Source organism: Martes martes (assembly GCF_963455335.1).
Source record: "Martes martes genome assembly, chromosome: 8".
NCBI lineage: Eukaryota > Metazoa > Chordata > Mammalia > Carnivora > Mustelidae > Martes > Martes martes.
In genome coordinates this window covers 128,635,626-128,652,016 of record NC_137895.1, presented here as the reverse complement: position 1 = coordinate 128,652,016, position 16,391 = coordinate 128,635,626, and the positions used below count along the sequence as shown (strand labels likewise).

Genomic DNA, 16,391 nt, shown 5'->3' with positions numbered 1-16,391 from the left:
AATCCCCTCTGGCACTTAGGGGGATTCACAGTACAGACGTGTAAAATATCAGTAAATTATATATTCAGAGGTGGAAGCCACAACAGTAATACACTGGATTGGTCCAGAGATACCAGGTGAATATTATGAGTTAGTTACTTTTTCCCCCACTGTGAATCCCACCCAAACTTTGGTCGCTGAAAGCATGTACCCTCTCCCTCCACAAAATGGGTATGAAGGTGATGTGAGCTCCTGTATCTAACAGCAGTAAGATTTTGAGGCCCCCACCCCCACACCCCCCGGTGTTGTAGCATACTTGGGTATGTTTCATCTTCAATTCCCCTGGGGAACTAGGAAAACTCATCTCCACCCCTAGTTATCTTTTTCTGTAAAGTGGCTGAGGCTAGGCTATGGGGAGATTGGGAGAGAGCAGCTCTGTACCTGTAAACAGTTTTCCTTTCAGTTTTGAGCAGTGCGTTAACTGCATGCTGAGCAGTCAAATAAACCTGTGGTATTTTTGATCCACCCAAAGTCCCATGTTCTGTGGCAAGGTTATCAGTACGGACATTTAGCAGTCACAGCCACATTGCTTTCTGACCAGGGAAATGAGCTTGTGCCCTTTGGATGACTTGGGCTAAGATCTGCTCAGTGACAGCATTGTTTTTAGGCATCTACCTAATGTAGGCTACTTGCTGCTCCATTGTCAAGATAACATCTCAGATTCTTTCTTGTTTTCAACATAAGAATTAGAGGAGTTTTCCAAGGCTAGAAGGTCGGACAGCAAGTATTTATCTAGATTTCTTTGGGCAAGTGTCTCATTCTCTAGTGAGTCACCTTCATCATCATTTTAAACCCAGTTCAGTTACAGTAAGAGCCTGAAGACTAGTCAGTGCCTGCAGTAGTTTATCTTAGTGAAATTTCTGGGGTGGGGTGTGGAGGGTGATGGGTAAAGCTCTCTTGTAGTAGACCAGACCCATTTCCAAAAAATGCTGAGATCTTTTACTCATCTTTTTTTTTTTTTTTAAAGATTCATTTATTTGTTTGAGAGAGAGAGAAAGAGAGAACACGGTGGGAGGGGAGGAGGGAGAGGGAGATTCCACAACCCTGAGATCATGACCTGAGCTGAAATCAAGAATTGGACACTCAGCTGACAGCCACCCAGGTGCCCTCTTTTATTCATCTTGAGTGGATTGAATGTTGATAAAATAGCCTGCAGGAGGGTCTGAGCAGTAAGATAGCTTTTCAGTTACCCCCCCCCCCCCAAATACAGCTTTTGCTATCTTTTGAATGAGCATTATGTGTCCCATCCCCACATTTCCTTAGCAAACTAACTGAAGTTCTGAAGATTCTTCAGGTTCTGACCACAGTGGTTGCAGTTTTTTCTCCTTTGGCACCCAGTGTAACATTGGGTGTAACATTATCTGAAGAGGAACGGTCCTTTGTGTTTCCCACTCCCTTTGTCAGATAAATCTTAGTACCAGTTGTTCACAGGGCAGACCTACTGAGGCCAACTGTCAAGTTGAGGAAAGTTGATGGTAGCTGAGGCATCATTCAGATTTCTGTCTTTGAACCTGCAAAATGATATTCAACCTGAAACTACATCCTCAATTTAGCCTTTCTTAGTAGGCAGTAAAGTGGAGGACCATTCATTGCTTGGTTGACCTTCCCATTTGGTCAGCATGTTCACTCATGATTCCCATGGACTTTTGTTGATTCTTGTTAACTGGTCTTTCATTCCATTTCTAGAAACTGTCAGTATTCCATCTTGACTGCTAAAACTGTCAAAAATTGTGAAGAGTTTAAGATTTTACCTTTCATGCAAGCTAAGAAATTAGCCTGCCACAATTTCATAGATACTAGTAAAGACATGAGACTCTTGGGCAAGATGCAGGATGTCATTGCTCATGGCAGTGGCAGTAGCCAGTGTCAGCATTTGTGCTAGAAAACTAGCCCCAATTTCCGTAGGGTACTGAAAAGAGAGCCGAGTGATGTCTGCACAGAGTTGGTGCATTACAGGAAAGGAACTCCCAGCTTAGGGGACCAGACCTTTTTTTTTTTTTTTTTAATTTTTTAAAAGATTTTATTTATTTATTTGACAGACAGATCACAAGTAGGCAGAGAGACAGGCAGAAAGAGAGGATGGGAAGCAGGCTCCCTGCCCAGCAGAGAGCCGGGGACCAGACCTTTTATAATGGGCAATAAACCTTTGTGACCTTTGCCCCAGGGCTGACATTATTTTTATTACACTGGACAGTTAACCTGCCTTTTGCTCTCCAGGAAGACACTATATATTTCTAAGGCGATTTACTATATAAATATCTAGGACAGAAGGAACAGTGCCTTTTATTGTAAGATGTGCAAAAACACTGGACATTGAAGGAGAGTTGTCTCTCTACCTTGTTTTTGAGTTCAGAGAACATTTTTGATTACAGGTTCTTTCCCAATCAATTTTTTAAATTCTGGAAATAGACTCTTAAATAAGCATTAACATTAAACTTATTTTTTTCTGACAATACCCCTCTGCCCTCTTCAGTTCACATCCTTGCTGCTTCTCCACCTAGACTGCCGTCATTGCCAGGCTCTTGTCTGTCTGTCCTTAACACCTCTACCAGAGGGATTTTTTCCTTTAAGATTTTATTTATTTGTTTGTTTATTTATTTATTTGAGAGATAGAGAATGAGCAGGGCAGGGAGAGGGAGAAAGCCCCGGTCGTGGGGTTTGATCCCAGGACCCTGGGATCGTGGCCTAAGCTGAAGGTAGATGCTTAACTGACTGAGCCACCCAGGCACCACTACTATATAGTTTGTTTGTTTGTTTGTTTTACTACTATATAGTTTTAAATGTTGGCAGCTAAATAACAACAACAAATTTTTTTTTCTTAAGCCATGAAGTACAGTATTGGGCAGGCTTGCATGATGCCAGTTCATAACCTCTGCTCTAACCTACCATCTCTTCTTTTAGACCTTTGTTTCCAACATGCATAATTGCCTTGAATAATATCCTTATTTACCTCTTCTGTTCATCCTTAAAAACCTATAGACTCTATAAAGTCTTTAAGTGAGCCCTTCTCAACCTAGTTAGGTATCTTGGCTTTGAACACCTTTGGAGTAATTTCAAATACACTGTTCATATGTATGTCACTGTAGTACTTACCTCACTGTATTGTAATTGATTGATTTTCTTCCTGGTCTGTATCCCCAGTAAATAAAGTTTAAGCTTCTCAGAGCAGGACCTCCCTCCCTCCCTTTCCATACACACTGAGTTTTTAGGAATGAACATTGCTTTCCTAGAAATTGCCTTGGAACCAAGTCCGTTAAATCAGTTGATACTTTTAATCAGCTTTAGATGTTCCCTGTTTTGAATCTCAAGGATATTAATTTCCTTAATTTTGTAGGGAAAAGTACAGCATTCACTAGAAAACAGACATACAGTATACCATCCTGTGGTCCACCATTGTATATGGCCCAGTGTATATGGACATTATTTAATGTACTATGCCTAATAATATTTTCTTTGTTCACATTTAAAATATAGACTGTGGACATTCATAAAGAGAAAGTGGCTCGGAGAGAGATTGGTATTTTGACAACAAATAAGAATACATCAAGAACTCACAAAATAATAGCACCTGCAAATATGGAGCGTCCTGTAAGGTATATTCGGAAACCTATTGACTATACAGTTCTGGATGATGTGGGCCATGGTGTCAAGGTAAGCATTTTTAAATTGTATTAACTTGAAATAATTTATCCAGTAAATATTTCAGATAGGAAATAAGGTAATAAAAATAATTTTCTTCGTGGATTCTCTTAGCTAGTAACTAGCGTTACAATTTTCAAAGAACGTTTATTTAGTATTAATTATACTAAGCTTGAGGCAGAATTTTATCTGTGGAATAGGCTGTATTTAAGAAGACAATAAAACTTAACATGGCTATTCATCAGTTAAGCCATTTGAATCCTAGACCAATATTACAAATTTGATTTTGAAGACTGTCTTGCTTTTACTACTGAGTAATATTTAAAAATTAATATTTTTAATATTAATATTTAAAATATTAATTTTAATAATATTTAATATTTAAAATTTAAAAAATTATGTGCTTTATAGAGTTGGTTTAGAAGATAATTTGTAAATACTTTAAATCTTTTGTTTCAAAATATGTATATTAGTGCATCTGTGTAGATGTGGCTATAATTCTAGCAATTTATGAAAAATAAAAAATTGTATGTATTTTGTGTACCATCCTCTCCTCTTCACCATTCCCTTCCCCAGTAGGCTTTTAGGAAGGAGATTATTTGTTGCCCATGTTCATTTTTTTATTATGGCAGAATTAGTTGCTCTTGAAGGCTATCGGTAGCCTGTCAGCTTCTTAGGTGTTTGTGGGTCATTTTGCAAACATACCGAATGGCCTGAATTCTTCAGCCATTTCTGCTCGGGATAAACGATTCCTCTGAAATTTGGTAGTTCCTTTCCTAGAGGACCATTATTTGATTTTGTATCTGGTTTTCAGAAATTTTATAATGAGTTTTTAGGAATCATCTAGAGTCTTGAAGATTTCCCTAACTGGCTGATCTGACAGGTGCTATTGCTAGATCTGTTGCATTCTCAATTATTTGGGGTTCCTGATCAAGAGGGAGTATAGATGACTGACAGTACTGACTTTTATTCTACTCTCCTTGGACATTATTGGAATCTCCCCTTTATTGTCATGCTTGGAAGCTAGGTGTAAAGGTGGAACACTGCAAATGTAGAGGAGGCTACTTTCGTTTGTTTCTTATGTTTGTACCCAGGGGATGTGGGTAGCCTTGTAAAAGAGCTTAAATTCAGTATTAATTTAAGATATTTTAGACTAGATTGAGCTACAGGATTTGAATATTAAGAGTCGGGAGAACTCTTTGTATTAATTGCCTTGGGATTAAAATTTATAAATTATGCAATTATCTATGCATGCATGTGCTCACACACACACTCGCACTCACTTCTTCCCTTTTGGCCTAGTCTTGAGTTTTCTTTCTTTCAAAACAACAAACATGCATTAAAAAAATCCAGTCATCATCTTAAAAGTGAATATCCTATATTATCCCTCCACTAATAATTTAATAGTTTAATACATAGTACCTTAGCAGAGTAGAAGATGAAAGCAAATTTTACAAGGAAATTTTGGGTGAGAAAGTGAAACTTTTTCATCATACATGTATAAATGGGAAATGTAAATGCCGTGTAATATATATTGAAAGTATGCAGATGTTGGCAATCTACTTTCTGTAATATGGATATTGACACGAGTTTTTTCTTTTTTTAACTTTTTTTATTGTGGCAAAATATACATAAAATTTACCATTTAACATTTTAAGCATATAGCTCTGTGGCACTAAGTACAATTATATTGTACAGGGTTTTTTTTAATTTTTATTTTTTTACTTTATTAAAATACTGAGTTTAGGGGCGCCTAGGTGGCTTAGTCATTAAGAGTCTACCTTCAGCTCAGGTCATGATCCCCAGGGTCCTGGGATGGAGCCCTTTTATCAGGCTACCTGCTCAGCAGGAAGCCTGCTTTTCCCTCTCCCACTCCCTGCTTGTGTTCCTTCTCTCTCTCTGTCAAATAAATAAAATCCTTCAGAAAAAAAAATGGAGTTTATTTCACATGTGTGTACAGGTTATTTTTAAAAATATTTTTGACTAGGGGTAAGAGGGTGGGTGGCCTGTGAGAACAATATATCTTAGAAGCTGATTTGTGGCATATTTGTCCATATTTTGTTTCTGTGATGTACAAATATATGCACCATTATTTTTTCCCCAGTTGTCTCCTTGCCATGCTATTTCTCCTGTTTCCTGATTTCTCTGAAAGATCATTGCTACCTTAATTAAATATTTCTAGAGCACAGTTATAGGTATGTGAAGATTAGAAGTTTGGATAGTAGTTAATGAAGAAATGCTAGGGCCAAAATTATGAGAAGGAGAAGAGAGAAATTATACTTAGTTACAGTTTTAGAATTATTTTCTTATCTTTTGTCTACCACTTTTCTATTAGAAGTTTGTTTTCCTACCGATTGATAAGAAGTTTTTTTTCCTGTTAAGGAAACGAGCTTCTTTATATTGGCAGATATTTCTTCATGCTGCTGTTTGACTTTGACTTTGATGTTTGGGTATTTTAAAAAATATATACAGATTAAAAAATTGTATCCAAATATTTCTTCTTATAGCTACCGAATTTCATGTTAAGGTTTCTACACTCTGAAATTAATATTCCATCATATTTTCTTTTGTGATGTATTATTATGTAAATAATATTTATTATGTTAAGGCATTTTATGCTGTGAAATATATGGTGACACATAAGTTGGTAGGAAATAAAAATATGCAAAAAATACCTTAAGATAAGTCTGGGTTGACTTTTGGAAACAGTGTAACATATGGGTAAGAGAATACTAGTGTAAGGAAACTACTAGAATTATATACATAAAGGAGAATGTAAAGAAGATGAACCTTGTAAGAGAGCACAAGTTTTCAGAGTGAGTTATAGACTAGAGAAGACTTGAATACTTCGTAGAGACATTTTTTTAAAGATTTTATTTTGGGGGGAGAGAAAGCACAAGTCGGGGGTATGGGGTGTGGGGAGGGGCAAAAGGAGAGGGAGAAGCAGGTTCCCCTGCTGAGCAGGGAGCCCAAGGCAATGCAGGCGGAATCCAGGACCCTGGTATCGTGACCTGAGCTGAAGGCAGAAGCTTAACCAACTAAGCCACCCAGGTGCCCCTAAATTTATTTTTAATTAAGAGCTTTATAGCCTGGTTCATAATTTTCAAAGGACTGACTTTCAGTGTATATGTTTTTAAGCCTCAAAATGACCATGTGATCTAGGAGTTGTTACATTTTATTAGTAGAGACACTAAAGATTTACAATATGTAATGTTTGAAGGTTTCACTTGTATTAAACAAAGGTTAAAAGCTTTTGAGTCATATATCAAAGAAAGGATTGGCTGGCCTTATAGACTTTCAGCACATGTGGTATACAAAGCTTATGATTTACTTAGGGCTAGAAGATACGGACGAATCAGAGAGAATTCTTTTGTTTTCAACCTGAGATTCCAGGGAAGTGGTAAAATGGCGCATCCATGAATGTAAACGTTAAAGAAATGAAGTGAGATCTTAAGGAAATGAAAGTCTTGTTTGGATGTGTTTTGGGGACATTTAAGTGGAAAAATCTTGTAGGTTGCTAACAATTGCAGTATTTTAAACTAAAATACAGAGATTATTTTTTTTTCTGACACTCTCAAACTCAAAACACTTCTGTAGACATAAATATATGTGTGATAGAAGAGGGGGAGCTCCATGTAGGATTGAAGGTTACACCATTGCATAGTAGCACAGTTCAGCTAGAATTTTTATTCCCAAATTCTCCATTCATTCTTTCACTTGAGACCAATTTATACTTGAATTCTTTTTCTTGTTCACTTGAAACAACAAATGAGGGAAGATGTGTGATCATATTTAGAATAATTCTAAGTTTAGAATAAGATAGTATTTAGCATATTGTAATGCTGTCACATTAGTATATCTTATTTCCAAGGATAATGTTATTCAGGTTTACAGTTCCTAAATCCAGGTGTGATATGTAGCAGCTGAGTAGGATTTCAGACATTGATAAAGACAAGCAATATCATTCTAACAAATACTAAAGTACACTAAAATTCTGGCATAATTTCTGGAAATGAGAATATATCTAAGGCAAGGTACATTCTTCCTTTGGTTGACTTTCTTAATGTTGCCTTTATGGTCACCTGAAAAATGGTAGATTCATATTTAGAAGGGCAAATGTTAAAGAAAGAATATATACAAGGTTAGACTCTATGACCTAAAGATATTTCTTAAGTGGCATAGTACAAGTAGTGATGCTTTAGGAGTATACACAGTATTTCATATTTATAGTACATACTACTTCATATATAGGCTAGTCATCTTTCATAGAAGTAGCCTTTAGGATCAAAGCAATCATTCTTCAGTTTTGAATGTTAGCTAAACTGGTTCAGAAGGAAACGTAGAACTAAAGCAGCCTCTAACTTCTTACCACTGTTGACCTGCTCAGATTTAGATTCATAAGTTACAAATCAGAGGGTTTCTGGACCCTGTTTGTTTATGCCTTAGTTAGAATCTGGCTAAGCAGCTGCTATACATAGGGATTTGTTTTGTGTTAAACACCAAGGGGCTAGGTCCTTTTCTGAATTTGTAAGCAACATGTGATTTTGACTTAACATTTATAGTTTATCAGTTTTTAAAATACTGTATTACCATCATCTAATGAATACTTGGGCATTGATTGTTCAGTAAAGCCTTAGGTCTTGTACAGTGATGTGTTTAAATAGCCTTACATTGGATGTGTTAGGTGTTTGTGTTTAAATCAGTGTTTATCATCTGCGATTCAGTTGGATTAGTTTCATAGGATAAAATACTGACCTAAGACATTATTGGACCTGCATCAGATCAGCATAATTAAGTGGTGGTTTCCTTATGAATATATTCTTTTGAAAAAATATTTGATACACATGAATATTTCCCTGTTGCTTATGGATATTTTTTCCTTATAAAATATTTAAAATATTGCTGGTAAAAGCTTATTAACATGAATTGAATAACTATAGATGTAAACGTGTCCTATCAGATATAATTTATTTAGAATTAATTTCTACTTTTTCCCCCCTTTTTTTGCCAACGTAAAGTGGCTAAAAGCCAAGGTAAGAGATACTACTTATCATTTGATCCACAGTATTCCCTCTATTGATAGAGGCTGCAGAGCCACTAAAATTTGAAAACTCTTCCTATGTCTGTCTGCTTTTTTCCCATAGGATTTATGTAGATTAAATAAACTCAGTTCAAATCAGCAACATTTAGCTTGGATGTGTTAATATATCAAAGATATATTGACATCTGCATTTATATAGGAACATTAATTTTGCTAACATTTATTGCTTTGCTCATTTTTTGATAGTTGCCTTGCTTTTATTGACTTACAATTAGGAGGTTTTCCAGACATATAGGACTTTGTTACTGAATTGTCTATAAAGATGATTTTTATCTTAATGAATATATTAGCAAGTTGACACTGAGATCTGTAGTTTTTATTCATGTACACATCTAAAAAAATTTGGGAAATCCAGTATTTGAATGCAGATAAGTTTAATCTCAGTGAACATGTTTAACAATAAAATAATGTAGAAAATCCAATAATCACACCTGTATTTGCCATAAATTGGTATGAATAGCACAAGATAATAGGAGAAAAGCCAAGTGCAAGTGGTTTTTTGACTTTTTAAAAATGTAGTACCAAAGTCTGTTATTAAAACTGTCTGGGAATCCTTACTTCACATTCTGATATTAAAAAAAATAATAATACATGGTGTCAAAACACCAACAGAACAATTTGACATAAAAATAAAAGCTTTTCTTTCCACATTTTAGCATGGAAATAACCAGCCTGCAAGAACTGGCACACTGTCGAGAACAAATCCTCCTACTCAGAAACCACCAAGCCCTCCCATGTCAGGCCGGGGAACATTGGGGTAAGAATTCAACTACATTTTACAAGAAAATCCGTATGCCAAAGTAAAAGATGTGTCTGTGACTTAAGTAAGTGTAGGGTCCTTGCTGTGGGACCCTCTCAATGTGAACTACCTTTCACAAATTCATTTTAGTTCTTACTTCCTTGAACATAATACAAAATGAACCTGCTTGTTTTATAATGGTCTCTATAGAAGTTGATACTAGAAAGGTTCTTTTGTATATGTGTAAGTAAGCATTATTTATTTTTTTATCTTCTAATTCATTTTTTGGGGAAAAAATAAGTGTAAGTGTATTTCTAATGAAATTGCTGGAGGATTCCATGTGGGGCTTTCACATGTGTTTACAATATTCATATTGCAGCACTTTGAATAAGCAGTGTATTTTATGTAGTTCAGCTTCATAGCCTGCAGATCTTTCTTCTTGGCGCCTGAGACTTAGGGACACTACCTGGAGTATCCCTAACTGTGTTTCTGCTCATATTCTGAGGGCCTTTCATACTTGAGCTTTAGGGGTAGGCGGGTTGGAGAAACAGAAAAGATAACAGTTGGTAGCTTCTTCCTTCTCAGTGCAGTAAAAATATTGAATAATTGGTAAGACATTTCTGATAGATTATTCACCTTAACATAGGAAGGCAAATAGTAGATTTCTCATTTTTGGTAGGGGTGAGGTATCATTATTTTATAATAGGAGGAATTAAGAATCAAAATTTTGCAGAATCTTAGTTTCCATTTTCATTTTGTAAATCCCTAGCCCCTGGAGAAAACATATGAAGTTATTAAATAGAAAAGTTAAAGACATTTATTGAGAAACACGTGGCATTACATAGGATCAGAATGTACTCATTCATGTATTTCAATACTGAGGTAGGAATAAATTGCAGGGGAGACACTTTGTTTTTTAATGTATAAGGATGGTGGCTTGTGGGTCACTGATCTGGGAATAATGTATAATTCAAAGTTGAATATTACTGAGCATTTAAAGAATTACAATAATTATTTTTATAATTTTTATAAATTCTTTAAATTCTTTTAAATTTATAATTTCAAGAATTATAATCATTATTTTAAAATTATAATTTAAAGAATTTATAATCATTATTATATTTAATAAGAAAAAGTAACAAACTTCAGTTTTTGTGTAGAGTAACAGAATTTATATACCCCAATGAGGAATTTTTTTAAACAAAATGTATTACTACAAATTAAAAAAAAAAAAACTTGTGTTATACTTGTTTACAAAGAGACAGTCACAGATTTTGGGGAATATACCATTTACTCTTTCTTATTCATTATTCCTTTCTCTGTTACTCTTCTTTAGACGAAATACTCCTTACAAAACCCTGGAACCTGTTAAACCCCCAACAGTTCCTAATGACTACATGACAAGTCCTGCTAGGCTCGGAAGTCAGCATAGTCCAGGCAGGACAGCTTCTTTAAACCAGAGACCAAGGACACACAGGTAAACCTTCAGCTGAGTCTTTGAATATCTGCAAGTGGGGGTTATTGACTGGTGACCGACTCCTGTAAAGTTGCTGAGTAAAGTACAGCTCTAATGCTAATATAGAATGTAAAAGATGAGGGGTACTAATATTATGTATGTTTCTATAAGTAAATTTATGCCATAATTCTTCTGCTTTTTAGGTTTTAAGTAGGTTTATACTAATTGTAGATTTGCCACCATGTTTTCTTTTTGATGGAGGTATAAATGTATATTTGGATCAAGGCTTAAAGAATGTTTTTTAAAACAGTTATTTAAAAAAGATCGAGGCAATCACTCTTAAATATTTTTGGATAAAGGGTGAAATACCAGGGGCACCTGGGTGGCTCAGTGGGTTAAGCCTCTGCCTTCGGCTCGAGTCATGATCTCAGGGTCCTGGGATCGAGCCCCATGTCGAGCTCTCTGCTCAGCAGGGAGTCTGCTTCTCAAACCTCTTTCTCTGCCTGCCTCTCTGCCCTACATTCGATCTCTCTCCCTGTCAAATAAATAAATAAAATCTTTTAAAAAAAAAAAAAGGTTAAATATCAGAAATTATACAGCATGATTTATTAAACTTTATGAAATTGAAATAAAGACATCTTAAATCTGAGGAAATTTGTTAAGAGAGTTGATATACTAGAAAATGTAAGTTGTTTTAAAAAGTAGAAATCACGTGGATTTCTTAAAAACTTGATTATGGAGCATGACATACATTCAGAAAAGCGTACAGTCTAGTAAGTATACAACTTGATGGTTTAATACAAATTGAATATACCCACATAACCATTCCCAGATCAGAAAATTGAATATTACCGGCAACCCTGAAGGTCCCTTTTAGGCCCTTTCCCAATTGTAGCCTCTACTTTCTTTCCCCAAGAAGCCGCCACTCCGTGTTTGGGTATTTTTATAAAGTCAGACAAATTTATTGTATAGCTTAATTTATTTTATTATTATTGTTGTTATTATTAGCTTGACTTTATAGCTTTATTTTATATAATTTTTTTTTGAGATTTTATTTATTTGACAGATATCACAAGTAGGCAGAGAGGCAGGCAGAGATAGAGAGGAGGAAGGAGTCTCCCCGCTGAGCAGAGAGCCCCACACGGGGCTCCATCCCAGGACCCTGAGGTCATGACCTGAGCCGAAGGCAGAGGCTTTAACCCACTGAGCCACCCAGGCGCCCCATAGCTTTATTTTATTCTTCAGTTTTATATCACTTAATAACTTGGCAAGGAACTTCTCTTTACCTTGACTTTTAGGTTGATATATTAGATAAATTTACCATAATCATTTTGGGGGGGATTCAATTAAGTAGGGTATGTCAAGCCTCTTAGTTGCTATGTAATGGAAATTTGTTGTTATTGGTACTGTTAGTAAATAAATTATTATATTGATATCTGCATTCACTATATCAGGTCAGGCTCAATGAGGACCAAATTGTGTGTGTGTGTGTGTTTGAATAACAATTCAAAGCATGGTTTTTCTCTCTAGTGGAAGTATTAATGGTTTAATCATATTCAACAACCAGTTACTAAGTGTTACTTCATGAGGTACTAGGGATATGCCCATAAGATATAGTTTAATTTTCCAGAAGCTCATTCTGTTAGAACAGGAGATCGACAAACTTTTTAATAAAAGGCCAGATTGTTAATATTTTCAGATTAGTGGGCCTTATGGTCTCTTGTGATTATTCCGCTCTGTCATTGCAGCATGGAAGCAGCATGGACAACACACAAATGAATGAGCATGGCTGCATTCCAGTCAGACTTTGCATATGCAACATAAGTTTGGATTTCATGTAATTTTAATGTGTCATAAAATATTCTTCTTCTTTCAGTTTTTTTCAACTATTTAAAAATGGAAAGAATATTCTTAGCTCACAGGTTGTAAAAATTGGACCAGCGGCCAGATTTGGTCCAGGGGCTATAATTTTCTAACCCTAAGTTTCATGTGAGGAACAGGGCACATAAGCTAATAATTGTAGAAGAGCATAATAAGTACGAAAACTTAATATGTCTGTGATGCAGTGCTGGCACAAAGCAGGATATTGATCACCTGGCTTGAGGGACTAGGGAGAGGCCACATTCAAGTAATTTATGGTAAATAGCTTCCTTTTTCTTTTTCTTTCTTTAACATATGATAATATAATTATAGAATAATCATATTGGAGAAAAAATTTTTATTTAAGCAGTGCAGGTCTTAGCTCTCTTCAGTTTCTGGGCCTGCTATGACAGTGATGTTAATTTTTAAGACCATATGGAGCCTAAGGTTACATACATGTGCATACATGTACATGTTACTAAAATAGCTGGATAGTGTGAGGTTGTATGCCTAAAGGGACAGTAAATCCATAGGAAACAGAATTATAAGGAATTGGTTAAGAGTTTAACAGTATCGACTCTTCTAGACTGCCCCACGCTGAAGCTTCACATTTGTTGTTGTTGGTGGTGGTTTGCTCGTTTTCCAGAAAGTTTCCTGTTTTATCACCATTCTTTGAGATGGGATGGAGATTTTGGTATTAATTCCAGACTAAAACTTGTTACACTTTCTTTTTTTTTTTTAAGATTTTATTTATTTGACAGAGATCCCAAGTAGGCAGAGAGGCAGACAGAGGGTGGGGGGGCGGGGAAGCAGGCTCTCCGCCCAGCGGAGAGCCCGATGTGGGGCTCAGTCCCAGTACCTGAGATCATGACCTGAGCTGAAGGCAGAGGCTTAACCCACTGAGCCACCCAGGCACCCCCTGGTTACACTTTCTATTAACTTCTATAGTATCTTGTACATTTTCTTCTGTGGCATCCATCAGGTTGTTTTTTTAACGTCTATTTTCCCTTTTTCAGCTGTGAGCTCCCTGACAAGATGGTTCATGTCTGCTTTAGTTACTGATTTTCATAGTAGGTTTTAAATGAACTTTTGTTGGATCATTGTACTATAAGATTATATTGGTCATTCATTTCTCAATAGGATTATCTCTTCTGATGGTTCTGTATACTATGTTATGACTATACTGATTTCCAGTAGTTTGAGAAGTAGAGTAAAACACAAGAACTTTAAGTATTAGGGTTAAAATTGTATTGAATAGTTTTATAAACTTTTTGTTTTCTGTATTTAATACACACACACACATCATAAAAGGAATACTTATTGGTGCGCCTGGGTGGCTCAGTGGGTTAAAGCCTCTGCCTTCGGCTCAGGTCAGGATCCCCGGGTCCTGGGATGGAGCCCCCGCATCGGGCTCTCTGCTCAGCAGGGAGCCTGCTTCCTCCTCTCTCTCTGCCTGCCTCTCTGCCTACTTGTGATCTCTCTCTGTCAAATAAAGAAATAAAATCTTTTTTTAAAGAAAAGTATTTATTGGCTTTGAGTTTGTTTTTCAATAAATCTCTAGAATGGCTTTTTTCAAATTTGTTTCTTGGCAGTGGAAGCAGTGGAGGGAGTGGAAGTCGAGAAAACAGTGGAAGCAGCAGCATCGGCCTTCCCATCGCCGTGCCCACCCCTTCACCGCCCACTGTTGGACCAGGTATGTTGTGTATTAACCTGTTGTAATAGGTGCTAGAATTTATGAGCTGTGTTATGAAAGTCTGAAATAGTTATATTAGATGAAATTTACTTATTAAATTTATGTGATTGTTGCTAGAAGAAATGCTAATAACAAATTTAAGATTTTTAAGGAGATTCCCATGGAGACATAAGGATTTCACTAGCTCTTTTTTTCTTACATAAAAGCATATTACATAACATTATTAAGTAGTTTTTTGGCCATTTTTCTCTAGAAATACTTGCCTTGGGCACTAGTCAAGAATGATATTTATTTATTATTTCAAGAGCAAACCAGTATTGTGATACTTCAAAGGATGAATGTCTTTAATATGAATTATATACCAGTGAGTTGTTTGTGGTTATTGTTTTGTTAATGCCAGTGAGTTTTGACATTGCTTTGTAGGCTGTTGTCTCAACTCTGGCGTCAGCTTGTTCTATGACTTTACTGCATTTGTGGATAATATTCCATACATACTTTAGTAAAATGCCATGAATATAAAATGGGATTAAAATAGGAAAAGTTTTTTACTCTTCAGATTGTAGAAAAATTTAAGAAATCTTTGCGGAGTATTAAATTAATCCCTTTTTTTTTTTTTTTTTTGGGCAAATGAAATGACTATAGTGCTAAAAATACATATTTAATAATTAAAACTGTTAGGAAAAATTCTTAGCTTCTCGAGGTTGAAAAAGAAAAAACTGCTTATAAAAACGGCATATTTTACAGTTAATGCAGGTATGAACGCAGTGTCCTTTTTACCTAGTAAAATGAATTCATATTCATTTGGTCATGCTTTACATATGGGTGTCTTTTTTTTTTTTTTCCCCTTTCCAAAACTTTGTACTTTCTTACTGTTTCAGAATGTTTAGTTCTCTTTCTTGTCCTCTGACCTGAATTATAAACTATTTTATTAGAAAACATTTCTGTCCCTCCTCCTTCTGGAGCTCCACCAGCACCACCTCTTCCACCACTTCTCCCAGGGAACACTGTGATAGGTGAGACTGCATAACCCCTGGAGTGATCTCATTTACTTTTCGTATTCATAATAAACTCCCTCTGTTAGACTGCTGCCTTTTATAGCTATTAGGTTGTAGGTGGTAATACAAAGGTTTAAGTGTTAATCTAATTTACACTAATTTCTTCTGGTGAAAGGCCTCTGAAGTTACACGGTTAAATGTAAAATCACATTTCTCTGAAATGTGTAATGTTTTTATGCTTAATTTGTAACCAATTTCATGTGGTTTGTATTTGTTGCTTGTTTTGATTTCTTAAGGAAAATTACAGCAGTGATTGTTCAAAAAGATATTTTTAAATGAGTAATATTTTTTACATGAAACTTCATTTGGAACTTCCTGGTGTATACAGTCAAAGGATTGGGAAGAGATGGGGGGTGCAGGAGGAATTAAAATGGCAAGGAAAATGTTGGTGCTCCTGAGGCTTTCCTGTGGATCACAGTGTGAAAAACTCTGATACAGCTCAGTACTTTTGGCATCTGGGATGCCAAGAAAAAAAATTTTTTTTTTAATCAGATACATTAAAATTTTTCCTAAACCAGAGGTGACTGGATTGAGCATATTAAGAATTCCAAATACACACATAGTATGAAACCATTCAGCCTGGAAATACACAAGAGCAATAATCCAGATAGAAATGGATAATGAAACGTTTCAAATGACAGCTGAGTTTCAGGTTGGGTGAAATAAAGCTGTCTAGCCACGTCTTTTCAAAGTATTAAAAAAGGGCAAAGGAGATAATAAAAAGAAGACCCCAATAATAAAAATTATTGCCAGAAAGCCCATCTGAAAAAAAGTCCCCAGGCTAGTTAATAATCAGGAAAATGAAAGTT

At 35.7% G+C, this 16,391-nt stretch overlaps 1 protein-coding gene across 8 annotated transcripts in view; it reads left to right on the top strand.

Annotated features, from left to right (window-relative positions):
- ABI1 (abl interactor 1) overlaps positions 1-16,391 on the top strand; it is a 123,795-nt gene that overhangs the window by 91,201 nt on the left and 16,203 nt on the right. For 3 of the 8 annotated variants that reach the window (XM_080811568.1, XM_080811566.1, XM_080811563.1), the window contains exons 3-7: positions 3,514-3,690; positions 8,697-8,711; positions 9,436-9,536; positions 10,855-10,995; positions 14,427-14,527. In XM_080811568.1, coding sequence (XP_080667694.1) covers positions 3,514-3,690; positions 8,697-8,711; positions 9,436-9,536; positions 10,855-10,995; positions 14,427-14,527 — 535 coding nt within the window. Of the gene's footprint in view, positions 1-3,513; positions 3,691-8,696; positions 8,712-9,435; positions 9,537-10,854; positions 10,996-14,426; positions 14,528-15,459; positions 15,541-16,391 lie in introns of all 8 variants that reach the window. The other 5 variants (XM_080811569.1, XM_080811567.1, XM_080811565.1 and 2 more) reach the window with 2 other exon arrangements.